Source organism: Kryptolebias marmoratus, linkage group LG15 (assembly GCF_001649575.2).
Source record: "Kryptolebias marmoratus isolate JLee-2015 linkage group LG15, ASM164957v2, whole genome shotgun sequence".
Classification (NCBI taxonomy): domain Eukaryota; kingdom Metazoa; phylum Chordata; class Actinopteri; order Cyprinodontiformes; family Rivulidae; genus Kryptolebias; species Kryptolebias marmoratus.
Window position 1 is genome coordinate 4,303,988 of NC_051444.1, and position 23,841 is coordinate 4,327,828.

At 36.9% G+C, this 23,841-nt stretch overlaps 1 protein-coding gene across 2 annotated transcripts in view; it reads right to left on the reverse strand.

Annotated features, from left to right (window-relative positions):
* The window catches only part of gpc6a (glypican 6a), a 149,711-nt gene that overhangs the window by 39,449 nt on the left and 86,421 nt on the right, over window positions 1-23,841 (reverse strand). For both annotated transcript variants that reach the window (XM_017405206.3, XM_017405200.3), the window contains exon 4: window positions 15,371-15,536. In XM_017405206.3, the coding sequence (XP_017260695.1) occupies window positions 15,371-15,536 (166 nt within the window). The remainder of the gene's footprint in view (window positions 1-15,370; window positions 15,537-23,841) is intronic.

Below are 23,841 nucleotides of genomic sequence, written 5' to 3' on the forward strand. Positions count from 1 at the left end.
TTTCAGCAGGATTGTTACATTTCACAAAGTTTCTGGAGGTATGAACAACTGCAAATGAACCATGAAGTTGTATTTTTGCACCGTTTTACGTGTAAGTGAAATAATTACCATAATGAAACCTCACAATAATGCTCCTTTACAGGTAAAACTTCTGCATGTAAGTGTTCAGTGAAACATTTGTGGTTTTTTCCACATTAAAGACACAAGTTTAAAATTCCTGGCTGGTGGTTTTGCTCTGTTATGCATAAATGAAAGCTGAGAAATTACTCATCGAATTGTGTTTTTTCTTAAAATGATAATCCTAGATTTCTTAAGAAGTTTTAATTGATTCATCTGAATTAGCTTTTTTTTTAGAGAAGCCACACCATTGTTCCAGCTGAGATAATAATATTGTCAGTAAGCAGTTTTAAATAACAAAAACAGCTTCAAGTTTAATCTGAAGAGGATGATATCTTCGAGTCGGGGGGGGGGAAGAAAACCCTGCATCACTGCACCTGCTCGGGGATATATTTTTGTGTCTACTTTATTTCTGTGCTGACAAGCTGAAAAGGAGCGAGAAGAAAAAAAAAAACAATGCTAAACTGATTTTCCTCTGTGGCGATGTCACCTGCAGTGAATGCAGCTGAGGTTCTGATGTGAAGTCTGCCTCTATGTCAGATTTCTTTTGTCTGTTTTATCTAAGAGCCCATCAGCAGCTGCCACGAAATCAGACGTTTTGCTTAAAAACTAAAAAGACATTTATGTTTTTTTCATCAAATTTGATCCTGGTATATTTTAGAACAATGGTCTTTAATTAAAATTCAGTTAAATTCGACATATTGTTTTGTTCAGGCCTGTACTTCTCAATGATCTGGAAGCTTCTCTCTGCAAAAAAAAAACAAAACAAAACAAAGGGAAACCTCAAGCCAGATGTGGGAATTACTGTAAAAAGCTGAGTCATCAAGAATGAATTACTTTAAAAGTTGGAAAAGCTGCGCCAGTTTAAATGAATTATTGTAAAAAAACAGGACCATGTGTGCGTGTAAATCTATCTGGGATCAGATACTTTTCTCCGGGTCTGGATCTGGACCACGGTCCATCATTTTGAGGGACGGCTTTTTGTAGGAAGAACAAGATAAACCGCAGATGATTTTAAACTATCCCATACGCTGGGAACGCCTCACAGAGACTAACGGGGATAAAATCCTGGATTAATTTTTGTCCCCACAGATGACAGAACTCAGTGACCTTTTTTTTGAAGGACTCGGTAGATGAAAACAGGAAGGACTGTCTGCATGATGTCTGACACAGAGACATATTGTGCAAAATTATAGCATTTGTTACTTCACCAATTGAACAGAAATTTCTAGGTCACATATCTATCACACACACAACCCTGTAAAAACACATATTGTTGCTAAATAGTTGTCATAATAATGACAATGATAATAGGGTGGTGTGAAAAGTCCAATTCTGTTATTTCTTGCCTGAAAAGAAACTCAATAAGAGCCCAAATTCTGCACTGTGGTGTCGTTAGAAGAAATAAGATTAAAACAAGATGATGACATTAAAAGAGCAGGAATAAAACATTAAATTATGAAATAATGGACAATATTAAAATTTAGTTTATAGTTCCATCATCATTACACCTATTACAAGTAAAAAAACTAGAATAATTATGCAAAACAATTAAATAAATAAGACAAATGTTATTTATATTCAACAAGCAAAGTCAGAAACCCACATTAGAGTCAACAATCTTCAGATAAAACAGCTATTTTAAAGACATGTGAGCTAAAACTCATTTTATGCTGATAAAGTTCACTAACCTCAATCTTTCACTCCTGGTTAAACAATCCTCTTTTGGCCTGCCAAAACTATTATCGTAAAAAAACATCAAGTTTCGAGTAATATTTTTTTTTGCAGTGTGCAGCTGCAAGAGGTGAATCAATAGCATGAGGATCACTATCTTGCCAACATATCTGTCTTTGGGGAGTCTTCCTCTCACGCGCTCGCAGCTCCTCAAGTGGAGCTACAGAACTAACAGAGAATTCTTTATTGCAATTTTTTTTTCATTTTTACCGAGTTTCAGATATGTTTGTCTGGATTACTTTAGCTCATCTGAAGACTGTAAAGTTTCTTGGGTTGCTTCACAAAAACTCTTCTCTGCTGCTCCTTCTAAAAGGCTAAACAGAATATGTGGACAAAGTGCCAACTTTTAGGTATTTTTCTCCAAAATAAAAAAAAGGAACTTTTAAATCACATGTGTCAAACTCAAGGCCCGTGGGCCAGATCCGGCCCTCTGTAACATTTCATCTGGCCCTCTAGTCTGGGTCAGATCGAGTCTCGGATTCTTATTTTGCATAAAAAAACTGAGCCTAATTAGTGAAGTTTTTTATTGACAGTGACTTAGAAGCCAACAATATATAGTTTTAATTTCTGTATGATCAGGTTTTTGTTGATGGCTTTTTAAAAAAAAAAAAAAATCTGTTTTAATGTTAAAAAATTAATTTAAAAGCTGAGTGAGGCGTAAGAAATGGCTGCTAATGATGAGCTTTTTGAAGTTTGATCTATTTATGTGTTCATTAAAGTCTGTTTGCTCTAAATTCTGTATGATCTGTAACTGGGAAAAGGTAATTGATATTTCTATATGAATGATTTGACATAATACATCTAAAACCAAGGTTAATTTATGTAATTTTTAATAAATATTGATCGTGATTGGCCCTTGGCTAGGACCAAGTTTCTAATTTTGGCCCCCTTGCGACACTGGGTTTGACACCCCTGTTCTAAATGATTAAAGTTCAAGGATAAAGTTAAGTGAGAACAATGTTCAAATTAAATAAAGACATAACATTCTTTGAAGGAATGCATATCACCCGCTGCAGCTCATGCCAGACTTTTAGACTGAAACCATAATATGTTCAGAAATAAGGATCTGTTTTGGTCAAACTCTTGAATCTCGTGCAGACTGAGGTTTAGCCATTTTTGAGTTTGCGAAGGTTGATCAGCTCTGGCGACCATCTTGAATTTGATTGTCTCCTACAGTTATTGAGTTTTAGTTGTACAGCCAATAATTACTTTCAGAGAGTTTAATTAAAATCTATCCAGTGCTTCAAAAAGATCTTTTGCTGACAGACAAACAGTGTTGACTCCAACAGTTGATGCCAAGGTTTCAAGCAAAGATGTTTCGTGCATCACTCCCACCTACCTTACTACTACCACTCCAAATCTTAGCTCAATATCTGCGAAATTGGCCGAGTTGCAGCCATTTTTCTGTTTGCTAATGTCCCTTTGCTGCATCTCGAATCCGATTGACTCTAAAAGTTAATCAGTTGCGGATGTCAACCCAATAATTACTTTCTGAAAGTGTCATTAAAGTCCATCCAGTGATTCATGAGATATTTTGGTCCACACAAATGAACACACACACGCCTACACACACACACACAGACATGAGCAAAAACATTATTGCTCCACCTTCACCTTCAGCAGGTAATAAACATAGCTGGTTATCAGCAAAAGCTCAGAATATTTTGAAGAGCATGTGATGTGAATTGAAAATGTTTCCATGTAATTATTCTGTCAAAGATCCAGAAAAGTTGTATTTTTTTAAGATTCTGTAGAGCGAGTATAAATTGGGAAATGATTGTATTTTTTCCTGATGATGCACAAGAAATGAGAATGACTTCAACAAGGCTAAGTCATCCATTTTTTACCTAACAGGCAAACCAAGCTATTTGTTCCTGACTTAACACTTAGTGCCTGGGTTCAAATCTACCTGTCATTAAAGACAAAAAAAAAAAAACATCGGCAAAGTTCATGATCTCAGTGCTATCACTTATTCGGGGGAGAAAATTCTCATGAACTGGGGGATTGTGGGGAGGTTCGGTTACACGAGAACTCAATCCATGCAATTAAAAAGAAATGAGTAAATAAAATCAATGAGGATCACTTACACTGTGGTGTCAAAAGACTCAACAGAGGTCACCACAAGCCTACATCTTAATTAGCAGGAATAATTTGTTCACAGCGACAACTCAGTACATTCGGCAGGAGAAAGCAGCAGAATGATCACGTGGCCTGAATATGACAGGATTTTTATTAATAAAATTTCACACTTTTACATTTCCAGGATGAGTAAAAGTGACTGTTAAAGGTGCTGGCTGAAACTGTCTCTGGTTGCTGATTTCTATAGCGAAGATGCTCTTTTTTTTAACGGCGTTAATGTGCAACGCAGTTATGAAATCTCTGACTGTCTTCCAATTGTAATATAGCTGCTCACTTACTTTTGTATTGGCAGTGATTAAGAGCTGAATGGAGGAGAAGTGTGTTCAACTGAAGAAGAAACTTGTTTAATAAAAAGCAGATATCTCAAGTTTCAACACTGACTGCAAGACCCACAAATTCACAAACCACACCTGTCTCCCACTGAGAAGTAACTGATACCACCCTCAGATATAATCATATTAATAAAATATCTTCCTGGCAATGTTGATATGCATGAAACATCGCTTGAAGACAAGCACTTAACATTTCAGTTAAGCTACCCTAGCAGTGTGTATATTAATTATTGATTTTTTTCTGCTTCGAAGATTTCAGGAAAGAAACAAAAAAATTATTATTTTATTTTGTCCAACCGAGGAGTCAACGCTCGAAAAGGTTTGCTACCTCGAAAGAAGAGATGGGGAAAAAAACCAATGGTGGAGAAAGAAGAGATAAAGTTGAGGTTAAAATCAAAAGATGTCTGAATTTGTGCAGTTTTTAAATTAGATTTAATCTGTTTCATATAATCTGACTGCCATTTTGTACGTCAAATGTCAAGGTTAAATTTGTTTTTTGTTTTTTCTGCAAACTGCCATAACAGGAAATGACTAAAGTAAACTATCTACTGTAGGATTTCTGTACAGTCCTCTTCCCTGGTCGATGTAAACCAACTTTATCACTCGTTTCTGGGAGACAGAAATATCTAGGAAATACCTTGTTTTTCCAGCCACAGCACTGATGTCTGAAACTTTGTCAGAGAAAACTTCCGCTATCACATTTCTGACGACAAAGACGATGAGAAACAGAACAAGCAGCAGCGTTTGTTCATAAAACCTTTGAAGTTGGAAGATTTTGGCTCATTTGGGTTGAGGCTCCTGTGGCACCTGCCTCCACATTTATTCCACACTGAGCAAATAGCTGAAAGAGTTGAAAAAGGGAATGAAAATGTAAAAAATAAATGCAGACTGAATAATTTTGGGGTTGAAATCTGAGTTCAGAATTGTACAATGTAAAAAAAAATGAGCATGAATTATACCGTTTTTGTAAAAGTTCAACTTTTATTAACTACCTTATGTGAAGTGTGAAACTGCTGGGTTTGGTATCTGAATTTATGGCAACATAAGAAATGGAGCCTAGGCGTAAATTCAAACTGGAAGACCCGCCTCAGCCTCACCTGCATCATCCAATCGCTGCATCATGCGCTTCCGCTGCAGCCTATCAGCACCAGACCACGCCTCCATCGTAACCAATCAGCGAGGACTATCATCATGGCTTCATCTGTTCTCCAGCCGAACTTCAACCCACCTCTGCCCTTTCTCCACCGCTATTTCCCAGCTCCTTCAAGCTTCCTTCCTCTCTTCGACCTCCACCACCAGTGTCCGGCCCGGGGAAGACGCCTCTAATCCTGATCCGAAGCTTCTCATCCAAGCTTATTGCTATTTACAGCGCTCACATCTTCTGCTGGGGTCCGAGCGCCAAAATCTTATGTCTTTCATGTCCAATAAAACTATTTAATTGCAACTTTTCTCTGTGTGAGTCTCTCCAGGTTGAAATACCATATAGTGAAACCCTGACTTGTCGGATTAATTTAACTAAGCCTCAATTCACACAGGGGATCAGCGTTTTGTGAATACTTAAAAGTTTTTCATTGTTTTCCGCTTTGCGTACAAAGAAACAATGTTTTATGAAAAGTAAGTTTTAGATAATAATGAGTGTTGACACATTACAGTACATTAAGACTCGTGAACAATAGCATAGCACAGAAAACATATTATTACGCCAAATATTCTAGGGCCAGAAAGGTTTTTATCTCTTTACTGAACTGTCATCAATACTAAAGCAAATGTTGCAGAAAAAGATCAAGCATACATTTAAAAAAATGTAAATACCTTTAAAAGACTGACACATCCGGTTATTTTAACATGGTGAAGAAAAGTCTTTCCCTCCTGCTGTCCTTCTATAGATACGTGGCTGAAAATGTCCATTATGTCCACATATTTAGACTGTCACGACTCCCAGTCAGTAGTAGTTTAACGTCACACACAAGAAGCTCCACTTTATCCACAAACAGGATTTGGTTTTAGCTTTGCATTGCAGTTATTTACCATTCATCCATGTTTTTCTCTTCTTGAGTTTACAGTTTGGAGTGTCTGCTCCATGTCTTCTTTCTTGCTTTTGGTATTTTCCTGGCAGCGTTACAGCACCACATACAGCTGTGGCATAGTTACTACAGCGTTTTGGGTCATTTTCTGCATGTCGGTGCAGTGCTGTGATACGAGGATGTTTTTAGAAACAGCAAATAGAAAGACAGCGTTTCTGTGATTACAAAAAACCCCCCACATAACCCACAAACTAATGAAATGCTAATGTTAGGCCTTTGGTTACAGTAGGTTTTGCAGTAAACTAACTGAAGGAGCGAGATGAAGTCTTTGCATACCAAGTCTTTCTACCAAAGCCTCACGTGTCCTGCCTCATAAGAAGGAAGGCAAAGCTCAACAAGCCTGCCATGCCCAGTTACATCTGCAAAATCCTGGAGGCTGGAGTAATAGGTTTATCATGCAGTCAGTTCATATACCCCATTCATTTTGGCCACATGTAGTTGAAATTATAATGTTATGCTGATATCATTTGCCTGTCAAAAGTGGTGTTGATCATGGTGAGCCTGAAAAACTGGAGTAGTGTTTGACTAACAGTATGAGTCTTCTCATTGTGTCTCTCCGAGGGCATTTTAACAAGGTGCTGACAAGAAAAATGATAATGATGTGTCTGTCATGAAGCAGTACTCGGTAAATTTGTCATGATGGCAGATGAATGATTGCCTGGTATCATCCAATGGCCACACCATGTATTCTTTCCCTGAATATTTTAACACCCACCTGCGTCTCTCTCCCACACACACACACAAACCTGGGGTGGCTAAAATCACTCAACACCAGTTCAAGCAGGTAAATTACACCTCTTTCCAAGTTTTTTGTCATCGTTCATTGTCAGTTTGTCTTTTCTTCAGCCTGGAAGGTATAAAGTCATTACAATAACCTTTACATAAATACCGCACTGTGACTGTAACTTTAAAAGTATGGCATGAACACTGTAATCAATCTTTCTTTTAAGTGTAGCTTTATATAGGCTCCATCAAAGGTCATTATTGCTTCAATATTACTCAGATTTCAGCAATAAGCACAGCAGTGGTGCAAATCTTTCTCTAAGAAAATGCTTTTAAAAGCCACAGTGTGACACTGATTTACCTTCCAAACTACCCGGGTTTGTTTTGTATGATTTTTAACTAAAGCATAGCTGTTATATAATTTGATTACTAAAGACATTATTAATTTGATTAGTTTTATTCCTGACCTACAAGGCTTTGGTCTGATAATGTTACAAGGTATTTGCAGAGCACTGTGTGATGCCTAGAGATGTCTAGAGAAACTGGAGAACCAGCCGGATACTACTTTGCCTCAACCTTCAGTTTCAAGTTTGTGGGGAAAATAGTCTGGCAATTTTAGGTTCTTCCTTTTGAGGTTATTATAAAACAAGACAAGTCTGTTAAACAACAGGCGCTTTCAGATTTCAAAATTAAGAGCTAGGAGGTGAAAATTCATGCAACAGATCAGTCCACTTTGTGCTGCACTTATTCAAAGAAGAGAACAACAGAGCAGACAGGCAAACAGCTTCTACATTAGCAATTATTCTTTTTTAAAGTGAAGGTGCTGGAAGAGCATAGGTCAATTAATGTATGTTTATATGGGACCTGATCATTTTCCCTTATGTCGCTCCAGAGTCCTTACTGAAAAAAAGACCCGATAACTATAGCAAAAAGGTTCCAGCAGTGCGAAAACATACAAAAAGGCAAACTACATCAAATGGTTATAAGTAGTGTGAAGTGATTCCTGAAGGCCTGAAAGCTGAATGGACCTAAAGTAGACTCAGTGTAAAAAAAATAAAAAAATTATGCCTGTAGACAGAAAGAGCTTGTTGGGAGTTTATATATAGAAATATATATTTTTGTATCTAATTCTATGCTGGTAAAAACATAGTTGTGAAATTTTTTTGCTCTCTTACCAGTTAATGGAGTTTTAATCAATCAATCAACTTTATTTAGAGAACATTTAAAACAACTTATGTTGACCAAAGTGTTGTACAAATCTATGGAACAATTAAAACAAAAACATGAAACACCAAAAGTTTGGGGCAGATCTTCGCAATGAAAAAAAGTTGACTGCATGAAACCAACAAAATAAAATAGGACACTATGAGTTGGCAATGACACAGACATGCATTTACCTAAACACAAATATTCACGTAAAACAAATGTTGAGGATTAGGGAAATAAAAAAGCAGTATTAGTATGTTGGCAGTGCCTCATGCCAATTCAACTCAAATAATAGAAAAGAAATATGTTTACAGGCCAAGTTGTTACATTTCGTTGGTTTTAAAGAAGAATTTCTCTCTTATGTCTGTTTTACATTAATTGCTCCTTGAATTTCCAATTATTAAAGAGCAGAAATAAAACGGTTCACACGAATGACATTAATGATTTCAGTTTCATGCTAGTAAACCAGTGTGAGGGCAAGGGTCTCAGACTGGCTCACCTTTATGTGATTAAACAGCAAATGTGCACTTTTCTGCGGTGACATTTAAAAATGCCCACGATTAAAAAAAGACTTACAAGCACACTGATGCATTAGTGGATATATAGATATACAGTTTCTGACATGGTTCTTGGGTTTCTAGTTTTAAGCTTGGGTTTAGTTTTTCGCCTACTTTGTGTGAACTAAATGTTTTATTTTATAGTATCTGTTCCCTTCCTCCTCCTTTTACCACACCTGGTGTAGATTTGTAATCATCACACCTCTTCCTCTTCTTCCTTTATTTCCCTCTAAGTGTTTGTAGTTCCAGTATTCCTTTGCATATCATCAGTTTCTTATATTGTTGTTGTGTTCTCATCATTGGGTTGTTTCTTTCTGGTATTTACTTGTGTTTAATTTGTTTATTGAAAAAAAAAACATTTATAGAAGTGGTTTTTGAACTTTTTCATAATGAGAACCATCAGAAAAATGCCACCACTATGGCAGGCATTAAAAACCAGTATTACACGCTACTATCAACAAATTTACAAACTTGATCACTGAGTAAACCTAATAATTTTAACAAAATTTGCATTTTTAGCTCCTGAACCAAACGAAGGATAAGGGCACTTGATTTATGTGCCAACCCGTGCCTCACATTTGACTCCATACCCCAAACTGTTTCAGTCATTGAACAGATTCAAGGGAAACCAACAAGATTCTAAAACCACACCGAATCTTGATTGAAGGGAGAAGTTTAAGATGTAATTGTTTAGGCAATTGTGGCTAAGAACATCTCCACACACTCCACAGTATCGGCTCCTCCTCTGCCCCACAACAACTGAATACAAATTGGAAATAACTTGAATCAAATTTCCTTGATGATTTACACCTTTTTGATGCTACCAGGTCCTTTGGAGACTTTACTGACACTATCAAATCAGTTTAACATCATCAACTCAATTTTCACAAGGGTTCTCAAAACATTCTTCATTGAACATTTGTTTCAAGTAGTTTTCATTTGGAGCCAAGATTGCAATTTGCTTGAACCGCTCATGTTTTTGTCTCTCTCAGCTTTGTAGCTTTACATCACGGTTCAACTACTCATGGCTGATTAGCTTGTTATTTAACTTGTAAAATTGTTTACTCCAAAGTTTCTCCTGAGTACCACTATAGGGATCCTGAGTACCAGCAGTGGTACTTGTATCACAATTTGAGAACCATGGATTTACATAATTTGTATGTTTACTTGTTGTGTGACAGTTTCTTCTTTAATGATTGCTTTGGGTTTGCAGTAGTGATGGAAATTCCAACTTTTTCAGCTTCATCTAAAAGAGGTGTCTCTCTCCAACTCCTGGCTTCTCATTGAGTAGTAGTAACATGGCATTCAGCCGGTTCATGTAAGCATATCAAAACTGTGATAATACATGCACTTAGACACAATATAAGAGCTGACACTTAGAGTTAGTAAGAATACTGTTGCAATTAAATCAATTATATTAAAATTCTTTGCGTCAGTAGCAAAGTTGCATCATTAGTAGCAGCTGTAAGCACAGAGATAAAGCATCTCTAATTTTCTCCACCAAACTACCAATAATTATCCAACTAAGTCTCATGAGTAAACATGTTTCCTGTTCAATTGGCCCAGTAGATACCTGCTGTGTACACTAAAAGATCCATATGGATCACAAAATACCTGCTGTGCCTCTGAATTAGTTCTGCTGTTGATGCATCATCTAGACAACCAACAAAATGGCCTCATGTAGCGCTCTAAAAGTTTTCTGAAATTATGTATTTCAGGCCCAACCATGGCTCTTTAGTAACCCTAACGAGCTACTTTAGAAACCTAACTTTGAGGGGAAAAAATAAAGTAGAATAAAGCTGCACTGTATCAAACTTAGGTTTCCAGTACAAAGTGAAACATGCACCGGCTCTATAAGACCTCCCTTGTTCCCACTGAGTGGCTTGTTCAGCAGAATAGTTGGTAATAACAGATTATTGGGAGGCAAATCAGGAAGTCTGGGGAGCATAGTGTCTGCTGGCCCATATCTGTGACATGAATGTGCTGTGATAACCATGATAAACATGACAACAACAAGATTAGGTGGAATAGTATGTCTCTGCAATCAATATGTCCTGATAGAGTCTGCCTCTGGCATTCCAAATGAATAAACATGAAGAGAGAATTTTTCTTCCCAAACTTTGTTTCTTCTTCTCTTGTACAAAGCAACAATCACAATTGTGTCAAGAGGAAAAAGTCTCAGCTTTCTCACAGCAGTAAGAAATGCAACAATCAGTGAAATGCTTAGTAAATAACACAATAAGATTCATTTAAATATTTTCATCAAATTATGCCTACTGAAAGGAAATTTTATTTAATGACTATAACTATGTAACAGGGCCAGTTGAAGAAATGACTATAATTTTATCTGCCTAGTTGCTATGGTGCATCTTTACCAGTTCCCCAAAGTCCATTTGTTACTCGGAAGCAGGGTTCACACTCTCCTGTTGCACCAGGAGAAATGTGTACCTGCAAAATGGGCGAGAAAGAAGCTTTTATATCAGGGGTCTCCAATCCTGGTCCTCGAGGGCCACTATCCTGCATGTTTTCCTTGTTTCTCTGCTCCAACACATCTGATTCAGTGGTTTAATTCCCTCTTCATGTTCTGCAGAAGCCTGTTAATCACCCATTGATTCAAATCAGGTGTGTTGGAGCAGAGAAACAAGTAAAACACGCAGGATGGTGGCCCTCCAGGACCAGGATTGGACACCCCTGGTTTATATCATCAGTTGTAGCCAATTTTATAAACAGATGACGTGTAATTTTACTGTACTTCCAATGTGTTAGGGCGAAAGGGTGGCAGTGACTCAGGAGGTTCGAGCCCACGCTCTGTCTGTCTCAGACACTTCCACTGCCTCGCCTTCTGATGGTGGTCCGAGGGCTCGGTGGCGCCGGTGTCATGGCCGCCTCACTTCTGTCAGCCCGCCCCGGGTGGTTAGGTGTGGTATGAGTGTGTGAATGTGAGGATGAATGGGTGAATGACTGATTGTAGCGTAAAGTGCTTTGGGATCCTTGGACTAGATAAAGTGCTATACAAGTGCAAGCCATTTACCATTTACTATTTAAGTAGTTATCACGTCTGCAACCTACATCAGAATATGGGACCCTTTACATAATATGACACCTAATTTCAAAACTTGTTTAGATTAAAAAATATACCAAATGCGCTACATCGTAATAAAATCAAAGAAATACTTCATGATTCTGAGTTTATTTTCTAATATTGCAAACACAGCATTTGAAGTGTTACCTTTAAGTTAGCCCTACAACTTCTTTAACTATATAAAACAAACTGGGACATGGCTAGTCCTTAGCAAGAAGACATGTAGGTGGAGAGTTAAGTGGTAGGAAAAAAATATGTTTATTTCTGTTGGCTTTCCTCTTGTTGCGTTCAGTTAAATTTCACCTTATTTCCATGTTAAGCACTTCGATTTTGTAAAGTCCTTTCTTTTGAACACCTACGTTTTTATTCCTGTGTTTGATTCACTCAATTTTTATGTTAATTTTGGGTATAATTTATGGATTAGTTTATTTTCTGTGCTTTTTCAAGTTTTTTATTTATTATCAGTCTTCAGATTGAACAAAGAGACATATATTTACATTTCTGATTAGCTCTGTTGTTTTCAGTCATTTAGCTTTTTTTAAATGCTCATCTTGACTCCAGAATGCTTTCATTTACTCGCCTGCATCCACTTGACCAATCACCCCTCTCTTTTTACGCATTTTGTTTCTCTTATTCTCTGCCACATCTTGTTGATGTTGTGTTATAATGTCTTCTTCTCTGTCAGTGTTGTACTCAGCTCAATTTTCTCCACCTTTCATTTGATTTATGTCTTGAATTTATGTTTGGACTTTTGAATTTGCTGCCTTGCCAAGGTATTTGGTTTTATTTTGTTCAGTAAAAGCATTTTAGTTTTGTCACCTGCCTTCCTTCTGTCTGTTAAGTCGTGCTTCACCTTGAAATATTTTTAGTCCATATTTTTTCAATCAGTCATGCCTTGGGATGTCTGTTTTTAGTATTAGAAGAAATATTATTTTGTAACCTTTATTTTCTCTACTAGTTTGGGTCTAATAATTATTATTTCAACCGCTTCCAATATGATAACATAAAAAGCTTGATACAGAGAAGACTTTCTTATATACTGAAAACATGTTTTCACTTTTTAAAAAACTGGCTAGACAACTATATGCACTGGAAGTTCTTCACTGATTTGGTTGCTTTATCATGATTATGATTAACAGATGGTTTGACATACTTCCCAGATGGTTGTGTTAACATTTTCTCAACAGTGGATGAGGTCAATTCCTCAACAGAAATGTGTAGATGTCTACTATAACTTAAAATATTGCAATCTGCTGATGCAACAATACAATTAGATTCCTTTTTTAAAATATAATAACAGCAAATAAGCCTTCATTACATTAATGCCCACAGTTCAGTTGGATCCAAGGAGCAAGATGTGTATTTATTTTATTTCAAGAGCCGAAGATTGATTGATTAAAACTCTGAATCAGCTTTCATACTATTGTTTTCCTGTGTTTTTTTTAAATACATTTTTCTGTAATTTACCTACATCTGCATACTTTGCGCTTTTGTAGCCATTTATATTTCAAAAGGTTCAGCTCCTTCAGGAGATGGGTGCTGTAACTTTTGGTTTTTGTAGCTTTTATACTTTTCAAATTATTCATTTTTTTTTGACAGATACCTTCCCCATAGAAGCACATTGCTTCAATTCCTTTAAAAACAATTTTCTCTTTGAAATCTGCTTCAGCAAACTGGATCTATTTCTGTTTTCTTATGCTATTTTTAAAAATTTAGCTACTTTTCTTCTACTTTTAGCTTTTAGCCAGCCTTCTGATTTTGCCTTTTTGCTACTTTTAACAATTCCTTTGTTATTTTAGGTTTTAGGTAATGTTTACTAGTGTTTAGTAGTGTTTTGCTCCTTTTAGTTTTCAGCTAGTGTTTTGCCTTTTAAAGCTTTTACCCAGTCTTGTGCTTTTATTTTGCTCCAACAACTCAGTTCCGGCTCCTTCAGCAAATTTCAACAAAGGCACTCAGCACTCAGCATTCACACGTTCACAATTTCTCTAGTTTTACTAATCATTATTAGCATTAATGACATTTAAGCACAAGCAAAGTCTGGAGGTGAATGTCGCTCGAGGTCTTAAAAATAAAAGCTGTGCTCCTCATGGAGTCTTCTCCAATATGTGTGATTTCAGAGATGACAATGACAGACTGCGTACAGGCTCAATCCATAAATTTCTATAATGCAAAGATGTGCTTCAGTGGTGAGAACTGACCTGTGATACATTTAGAATTTGTCTCCAAAGGGGGAATCAATATTTCTTTTGAGCTGCATAGTAAGCAAATCGAAATTCCTTAGCAACAGATAATAGATGTAAAATGTCAGGTGACTTCAAAATCTCTCCTTTTAATAGTGAAAAAAAAAACAATTTCCTGGTTCCTCGTTTAAAAATGATATCTTTAATAACGCATTCCTTTCTAGAGGGAAGTAATGTCTGAGCACCCCCCCTCCTCCCTCAAATAAATAAATAAGAAACAAACAAACAAAAAAACAATGTAAATTAAACAAAAACACTTCTTTCTCCTACATCTCAGGGGTATTTTGCCATGACCAAGTTATTCATTCTATTCCAACAACAGCTTTTCCCATTACTGTCAGGCACGTCGTCCCTTCGCTGCAATAGATTTGCTTCTTCAATACAAAACAAGACACTAACTTTTTAACACATGTCATAAAGCTGTGAGACATCTCATTCGGCGCACAAGGACCCGTGTTGATCTGAGACTTCAGACGTGTCATTGGAGAGAACAAACGGTAAGTCATCTGACAGTTTCTCAAATGACAAGCCTGTCACAAAACAGCCAAAAGCTTAGAAGTGCAGTTCACTTGACACACAGTCTTCGGGGATGTGTCTCAAAAAACGTTGCCCCATTAAAGAAAAAAATGGTAGAGTGGGTGGGAGAATGAGATTGGGGTACATAACAAATAAAGCACTGGCCTACAAAGGAATCCAGAGGGAGCGTTCTGTGTGCATCCTTGGTATCCATTTAACAGGAGAGCTTACAGCAGCCAGCTACTTACAGCCGAACTGAAGTGCTATATTACTCACCGAGCTCAGCTGGAAATGCTATAGAAAATGTGTTTGCCTAGGATCTGCTCTCCTTTATCAATCCAAAACAGCAGGGACCAGAGCTTTAAGCACCATGCCAGGGTTCCAGCAATAGCAAACAACATTTCAGACAGGAAAAAAAAAGGAAAATGGCTGCACAAATAAGATTTCAGTTTTGTCTCCGTAAATCCTTTAAAGCGGAATCTAACAGAGCACATCCTCCTGATTCCCACCAAGGCTATACAGACACTTGGAGAGAAAAAAAAAAACCCTATTCAAACTTTGAAATAAAAGCTCAAGTTTGAAGACAAACCTGAAAAGGAAAATAAGAAACAGGTAGAAGCGAATTTCATTTGAGTCTTACCTATGAAAACGTTCCATTCTGCATCAAGGTCTGCCTGGTTTGCTAAACAGCCCCTCATAACGTTGTGACAGTAGTTGTGGCAGGGTTTCAGCCCAGGCATGCCGCGGCAGTATGGACAGTACAGCATCTTTGTCAAGGCTTTGACACACGCTGGAACTACGTTCACCTACAAAACAAACACACGCTCTTCAGTTTTATCCACACCTAATAAAGTATGTTACAGCTTCAGGGTGTATTGTTTGTTTTGCACGAAACAAGTGACATTTAAAGCTTCAAAAAGAATGGGAGTCTGCTGTTGACACTACTGTATATTCCTGAATATTCCAAAGCTTGAAATGTGACAAGATAAACTGTATGGCAGCACAAGGTTTACGAGTCTGTCCATCTCAATTCCTTGTGAAAGCTGGCCTTTTGTTGTTGGTCCATGTCACTGCATCCGCTCTAGTGAAAGTGACAGGACTCTCACATCTGCTTCCTGTCAGAGGTGGAGATGCAGAACAGAGAGTACATCTGATAATTGGCCTGTCAGCCACTGTATTCATGCTTGACTTTAGATTTTGTCTAACACACTAGAGACTGCTGGTATAGTGTATGTGTGCAGGAAAGGATGATGATCAGTCAATGAAGTACTATACAAAGAGGGATTTAAATGTGGAAAAGAAGATGATCTGCAAACATTAGTTTGAGGCAATTAAAAATTGTGGTGCAATGTTATATTCCTCTAACGTAGGCTAATTAAAAACATCAATTTATCTAAATGTAGGCACAAATATCATTTATAAATTAGAAAATAATTAATCTCTATATCATCCATCCATTTTATTTACCTGCTTTTCTGAGTAGAGTTGCAGGAAGCTGATGACGGTGCACTCAGAACAGGTCACCAGTCCATCACAGATTTCTATACCCTCCATGCTATTTATTTTCTTCTAACATTTTTACCATTTAGCCTTTGTCAGTATGTTGGGACAAAGTAAAACAAACACATCTGAACACAAATGGCACAAAGCCTAGAGAGTAAAAATATAACATTATTAAAAAAGGAAGAAAAGAAAAGTAAAGGGAAGTAAAAAACAAACAAACAAAAAAATATCAGTGAGCTTTAGTAGCTTTACGGCAACATTTCAGACTCTGCGGTGATAACAAAGCCAATCCATTATTCTGTTCAATCTGTTAATAACACTTCACTTTATCTTTGATTTAGTTGACGCTACCATTATAAAAAAAAGAAAAGTGAGATGGGATTAGATAAAGCAGGAGTAGAAAAGTAGAGTAAATAAAAAACAAAAACACTATTAACTGATTAGTTTTCACTGCCGCTCGGCACCAAGAAACACAGATCAAATGAACCATCTTTAACATTTGCAATCTGTCACTGACATCACGTAGCGCCTTGTAAGAAGGCCATTAAACTAGCCTGCTGGCTGTCAATTTTATCGCTGCAAGTCATCTGCTGGTTTATGTTGTAAATTGTTTACATCTCTATGGGAGTTTAGTTAACATATGGAATATTTCCACAAACAAGTTTCATTTGAATACACACATTTTACAGCTGACATGCCTATAACCTATTCATGAATCCAGTGTCAGAGGCACAACGTTAGAAATTTTTGACATAGAAAATGCTTAAGAGTTTAAATAAAAGGCATTAAAGTAGCTACAGTAATTCAGAAAGGAAGTAAACAAATGCACACCCCTATCTGATGATTTTGCACCTAAATCTTTTCAGAGCAACACTATTTTAGTGATATTATGAGCATTTGCGAAGAACTTGGGTGTTGAAGCAGTTGTTGTGAATGAAGACGGAGGATGGGGATGAAAACACATAAAAATGTATTGTTGTTCTATCTGGAGGGCACAAGTCCCAGCATTCATGTGGAGGTAAGTTGGATCAGACCTAATCTGTCGACGCCCTGCCTTACAATCTACAAGGTCAAAATAATTTTCCGCCAACATCCACGGCAGAGTTGTTTTGGTAGCAAATAATGAACCTCCAGAGTACTCGGCGGGAGATGAAGAGTGAATCCCAATTCATCATTTGCCCTATAAATAACCCTTTCTCTTGGATTTGTGAGTTTGGACTAAGAGGCAGGGGCATCCCAAATCCCTTTTTGAGGTTGAGGGAGGGCAAATTGGTAGGTCTATCTGGTCCTGCAAACAAAGTTTTCAGGGGACAATTCAAACAAAGAGTTACAGGCAAAGAAAGTTATCCGTACCTTCGTGTTAATATTTAAGCCATTTTTTGTTTTATAACTGAATCAAGTGTTTTTATTTTGGTTTTTTGTATGACGATGACATGGATGATGGATTGCAGTCACTGCAAAGTGAGTAAATAAAGTTCAAGCTGTGTTGTAATCTTGGTCTGTACTCTCTGGGATTTTTAGCTTGAGTAGTGCGTCTTAAATGCTTTGAACTAAATCTGTTAGAAAGGCACTCATTGCAAACTATGAAATCAAACTTAAAAAAAAAAATATCATAAACTTTCAGATGGTGCGGTGTGAAAGAGTTTACACCAGTAGGTTTCCAGATATTTCAAATGCAGTTCTGAAATGTGGGTCCACACTCAGTGTAAACAAAGCAATTGCCTGAATTTAACAAAAGCCGTGTGGAAACTCGAGTTGCATGACTGATTGACTGAATGTCCGTAATAAACAAATATGGTGGAATAAAACGAGGGTAGAAGATGTTTTGGTGGAAATATAAGAATGAATCTGCTTCTAAACATGAAAAAGAGAAAGATGAAGTAAAACAACAGTCAAGAATAAATATTGGGGATCAAGCAGGATGGTAGAGTAAAAAAGCAACTTTTACATTAATTCATTTCTACTGTATGCTGTTTATGTTATAGAGCTCGTTCCTCATTCGTTTAATTGTCATTCTATATGTTGTGACACAATACTGTATTTCTAAATTTTGTGATTCACAGACTGTAGATTGTTGAAAAGAAAAGAAAAAAAAAGTGAGAGAATGAGGAAAACTAACAGAAAGAGGCCAGGCTGTGGAGAAAGACAGACTCACTGCCAAGAATGCAGAAAAAACAAACACAGAGAAAACTGAGAGACAGATACAGATTAAACAGACGGAGAAAAAAAAATGGACAGGACACTCACAGACAAACAGAAGGAACAGGCAGGTGCTGTCGCCACATTTGGACAGCGAAACACAACCGCTCACATGCCAATCAATGCATTTGCTTTTCAGAAAACAAGCTCTCTTTCCCCAAGTAATTTCAACTTTAGGACTTTTTGCTATAGTAAATATTTTCATTTTAGATGATTATGAAGTCGGTTAAACAATAAGTCGAACTCTCAGAGACGTTGTCCATCCGCCTCCAGTGACAATCCAATTATTTTCAGACTTCAGCTTCTGCCTTTATTGTTGGGTATTCTTTAAATCTTGGTATTGCGAACATAAATCAACAAATTCTGTCTGCTACTATTCACCAATCCACAGAAGGTGAAGCAGGAACTCGACAGTTTTAAGATTACACTTTCTCCACCGTCCTTACTCATCTCCAGCAATCTCTCTACCTCGGTCCAATGTCAGTGATGCAACTCTTGCAGGTTAAAAAAAAACCCATGTTCCTATCAAGCTGTAGGAATCATTTGATTTCACTGGCTAATCTTTGCAAAAAGATATTTTCTGCAGCGAAAGATGAAAGACAGTCGAACATCTTTTTTCTGTTGTTTTCTGTATTGGCTCAGCCCGGTCCAGTCCTTCCATCTGGGCAAAGAAATTAAACTTAAAACTGAGTCTGGACAATGAGACATACATAAATAATCAAGTAAAAAGGTAAGTTAAGTTAAGAGAAAGTAAGTATTTAAATAATCAAAACAAACAAATAGGTTTGAGATCTTGACTTGTCTAATAAGTGTATAACTCCAGTGTATTGTTTTTAAAAAATACATATAATTTATTATACAATTTTCATGACTGGCCACCGAATGGCAAATGCATATGAGATTGTTTTGCCTATGTTTGTCTGTGTGTGTGTGTGCCTGTCTTTTACCAAAATATCTCTTGAATTTTAATGAAACTAGCAGAAAATAATTATTGGACACTACTCAAGTGACTTTTAAAAACACAAAAATGACCATAACTCAGTCAGTTTTACACATTTTAGGCTAACATTTAGTGTGGTAGTAGCTGAGCATTGTCCACAATACATATTTTGAGCAATAACAGATTGCATAAAATCTGTGTTTGAACTTTTGGCATTAACTATTTGTTTTGTCTCAGGAGCCACTGAATAAATTTTATTGAAACTTTTAGGAAATGATCACTGGATCTACAACTAATTTACCAACTAATATCCAATTTGGCCTCCATTGACCTTAGGCAACACAAAAATGGCTATAACCCAGTCAATTTTATAGATATTGAGGTAGAATTTGATGTGGTAGCAGCTGAAAGTCACAACACACACGCTGAGCATGACATCTGATGAGATTGTGCAAAATTTTGTTTTCAAGGTCATTTATCAACATAAGATGATCTAATCTAAAATTATGGCATAAAAGGCAGCTGGTGGTATATATTCAAGGAATGCTAGGCCTTTAACTTATCGTATGTTTTCTTGTGACTTAAAAGTCAGTATTTTTTCAAAGGAATATCTGTCAACAAACTAGAAGCACTTGGAGAGCACAAACCTTCGCCAAGGCCATAACAGAAAATAACATAAAAATAGAAAACAAAACAAATAAAATAAAAAATGCCTGATCATTTTTATCAGCTGATGACCCGTTTCAAATGCTTTTTTTGTTTTCCATGTGACTTTTTAGTAGCAACTACAAATATATTTCAAACTGCAGGTGAGTAAAGTGTTTCAAGTTGCCCTTTAGTATTGTGAGGTTTTGGAAAATTAGCATTAAAACTCGGCCTTCTAACACGATTATCCTACAGGGTTTTGTTTCATCATTGCAGTTATTGCGCCCAGCAGTCGTTGCGTATCCTGAGTGAAGGGTAATCTGATAATCTTGTTAGCACTTATTTACAGCTGAGCATAGCAGGAATATTTTACAGCAGGCTGAGGGAAGCACTCATGAGCGAGACGCCACAGATCTAAAGATTAAAGCACTAATCTACTCACCTGATGCTTAAGTGTTATGAGAACGTTGCGTGGAGAATGTGTTGTGCACAAACTAGTGTTTCTGCCATGATTGAGAAAGTCCCCAGATTCTCTAAAGAGAAGGATGAGTGCTGCATTTTAAGAGACCCATTTAGAAGTTAGTCTTCTGCATAGTGCATGAGTATCACTGAAAAAAGGGCATGAACACATCTCTATTTAAAACGACTAAAGAGCATTTAAGCACACTGAGATCTGTCTTTTTTGATTCATAAGAACATTTCACTCTAATTGCATTTGATATGTTCTTACATAAAAAGATTTTCAGACTTGTGAGTTTTACAATGCTGCATGTTTTTTACTGAGTTAAATCAAGCAGAGAGGCTATACGCTGCAGTTGTATGCTTCAAATAAAAAAAAAAACAACTTGAACTTGAATCCTGGGCAGTATTAAGGCAACCTTTTCAGTTGGAGAAAGGAGCTTTACCCTCACCTGAATTTGTTTTCAGGCACATCAAAAATAACAAATAATTTTTTTTTTTTTATAAAATCACAAGGCTTATTTTTATAATGACAGATAACACCAGAAGACGCTCTTAGAAGACGTCACCTTGTCTCTCAGACAAGGTGTTGTCATGCGCATATGGTGTGAAGTCCCTTTAGGCGTAGCAGAACGGGAAGAGCATCGAGAATGGAAATTGCTTTGTGCCACCAAGTAATGAAGTTGTGAGAAATGACAATGACTTTACAAGCTACCAAGGCCAATCAAGGGGAACACTGGTGGGACAGAGAATCTGTCATTAAAGAATTGTCTCCATAGTTCTGTCATAATTATTGTGACAGGTTGCATAGCTTCGCACTGATTGGACAAGGATGTAAGACTGCGTTGCTACCCCAGCGTCTGCACTCAATTCCGCAGCCATTAGTGTCAATGGCAATATGAGTGATCTGTCACAGTGCAAATCAGACTACCATCTGCTTCCAAGAGAAACATGTGCCTTGTTTCACAAATCCCTGAGTAAAATTTTGCTGAAGGTTTTGTACGGGTTGCACAGAGAATGGCAGAGTAAAACCTCTCATATCAAATTTTAATCTAGAGAAAATGATCATTTCAGGAATTCTGCTGTATATAATATCCATAGCCATTAGCAGGCATGCTCATCTTCTTTGATCAAATGCAACTTTTTTCTGGTAAAATGTGAATATTGTTAGAGGTGCATGAAGTTTATATTTTTAGCAATGTTTGTGAATCTTTAACTGCTGCTTTGCTTTTATCACAACAAGTTCCACGATGCACCCACAAACCCCTCTTTAAGCTGCTTCTGGTCATTCACAAATGAACTAATCAAACCCGTCTTATCGTGTGACAATATGAGCTTACACACTGACACCGACATCGTAGCATCATAGGAGGCGTGGTCTATAACTCTCGCACTGTGTACAAAATGTTTGTTGGACATTTCAAATTCTAAATCCTGGGTCTGGTTGCACTGACCGTTTGTCATCACTAAATCACAGCCTTTAAAGGCAATGCTGGTTAACCTTACATGTATTGTTTGTTACAGATCTGTCACTACCTCTCTTGGCAGCTCAGAGGCGTTAACTTCATCTTACTATGTTGCTTCGGCCCTTTTTTTTTAGTCTTACTGAGGCAGGAAGAAGACATCCCAACAACAAAGGTCTACAGATTCAGCAGCTCTCTTTCTGGTTTGGTTTTCATCCTTTTGTAATTTTTTTTTTCAAAGTAAAACGTAATATTTATGTCAGAATTTAAAGTTTTTTATTTCTTTTTTGCAACTAAGATCTGCTCATGACCTTCAGCTTATCACACAAACATTAAACACGCCCAAAGCAAAAATGGTTGTGTTACTGACTAATAAGTATTTTTTGATGAATAAATAAATTTGTCTGCATATGTATCTTTTTATCATAGGTAATTACGCCCACTAATTTTCACTAAATCATTGCAAGATAACAAAAGCTGTTATAACAAAACAAACAAACAAAAAACATTATTTTTCCTTTGAATGACAATCATTCATCTTACAAATAATCCAAGAAAGGGGGAAATCATAGCGTTACATAGCTTTATTGTATTTATTTATTTTATTACAGTTGATATGCCCATAATTAAATAATTTTAAACACAAGCACATTTTTATCAGAAAGGTGCCAGAACAGAAACTGTTAACGTGGGTTTCTGTGGAAGGTGCTAACGAATGCCTTGGATTGTTCTGCCAAAAAGGAAAGCCAAGGTGTGTGATAGGTGCCATCAGTTTGTTCACCTCTTAGCAATTTTATGACTTGAAGAAGAGGTGTGGTATGTGTAAAGAAAAGGCTTTTTAACCAGCTTTTGATGCTGGTTAAAATCACAAATCAAAACTGTGAAATGTAGCACCAGCTCTGTTGCTGAATAAACTCCTGAAGTGCTATTTTAATTGTTTAAAAATTCAAATTTCATGGGTCTAAGCGAAACAGTATGCAGGAGTTTTGCTGCCTTATGAACACTAAAAGTGCACAATGTGTTGTGGTTTACAGTTAAATAAGAAATGATCATGTTTACTTACTGAAACCTGCAAAAAAGTGGACCGTTATTTAACTATCTTAAATTCAAACCTCTGTAGCTTTATTATTTGTGAATGCACAGTGTGCTGGAACAGGGTCATAATTATCTTTACACGCAGATGTAGATTCCATCATTATATTTTCTTTACCATGGCAACATATGAACATCACTTTTTGCGTGGCTGTTCATTAGCAAGATTACACAAAAACTACCACTTCGAATTTAACAAAACTTGGAGCTGAGCACGTATAAGAGCAACTTTATTTTACTGAGAATAATTTACATTATAATATATAATAGTGGTGCAAAGGTGCATGTGTTTGTAGTGGTCCAAATATGTTAGTCACAGCAAATCAATCACCTTTCTCATTTTGAGAAGCGTGGTCATGGTTTTTTTCTTTATTTGGTAAATTCAAACTTCCACAAAAGGACAGGATTGGATAAACCTATTTACTGTATGCTACTACTGTCCAGCCCCTTCTCACAGGAAGCGGGAGGCTATGTGCCGTGCGAAACGAAGGCATGAAGCCCAGAGCAGGGAGGGTGTGCCCAAGTTGATCACTGGTTTGCTGTGTGACATAAATATCCAGGAGATAGCTCATTTTTCCAGCCACAGCATCTGTGTGTCTGACACTTCATCAGAGAAAAGCCCTGGCATCACATTTCCTGAGGAGAAAAACAACAAGTAGCAGTGTTTGTGCATAATACCCTTGAAGTTGGGAGATTTTAGGAAACGACTGCCTCGACACTTAACTCCCACCGAGCAGAAAGGACTGGTGATGTTTTGGTTTTTAAAAACAGAAAGCAAATTAATTTGGTTGCAGTCGTTACAGCTTCCAG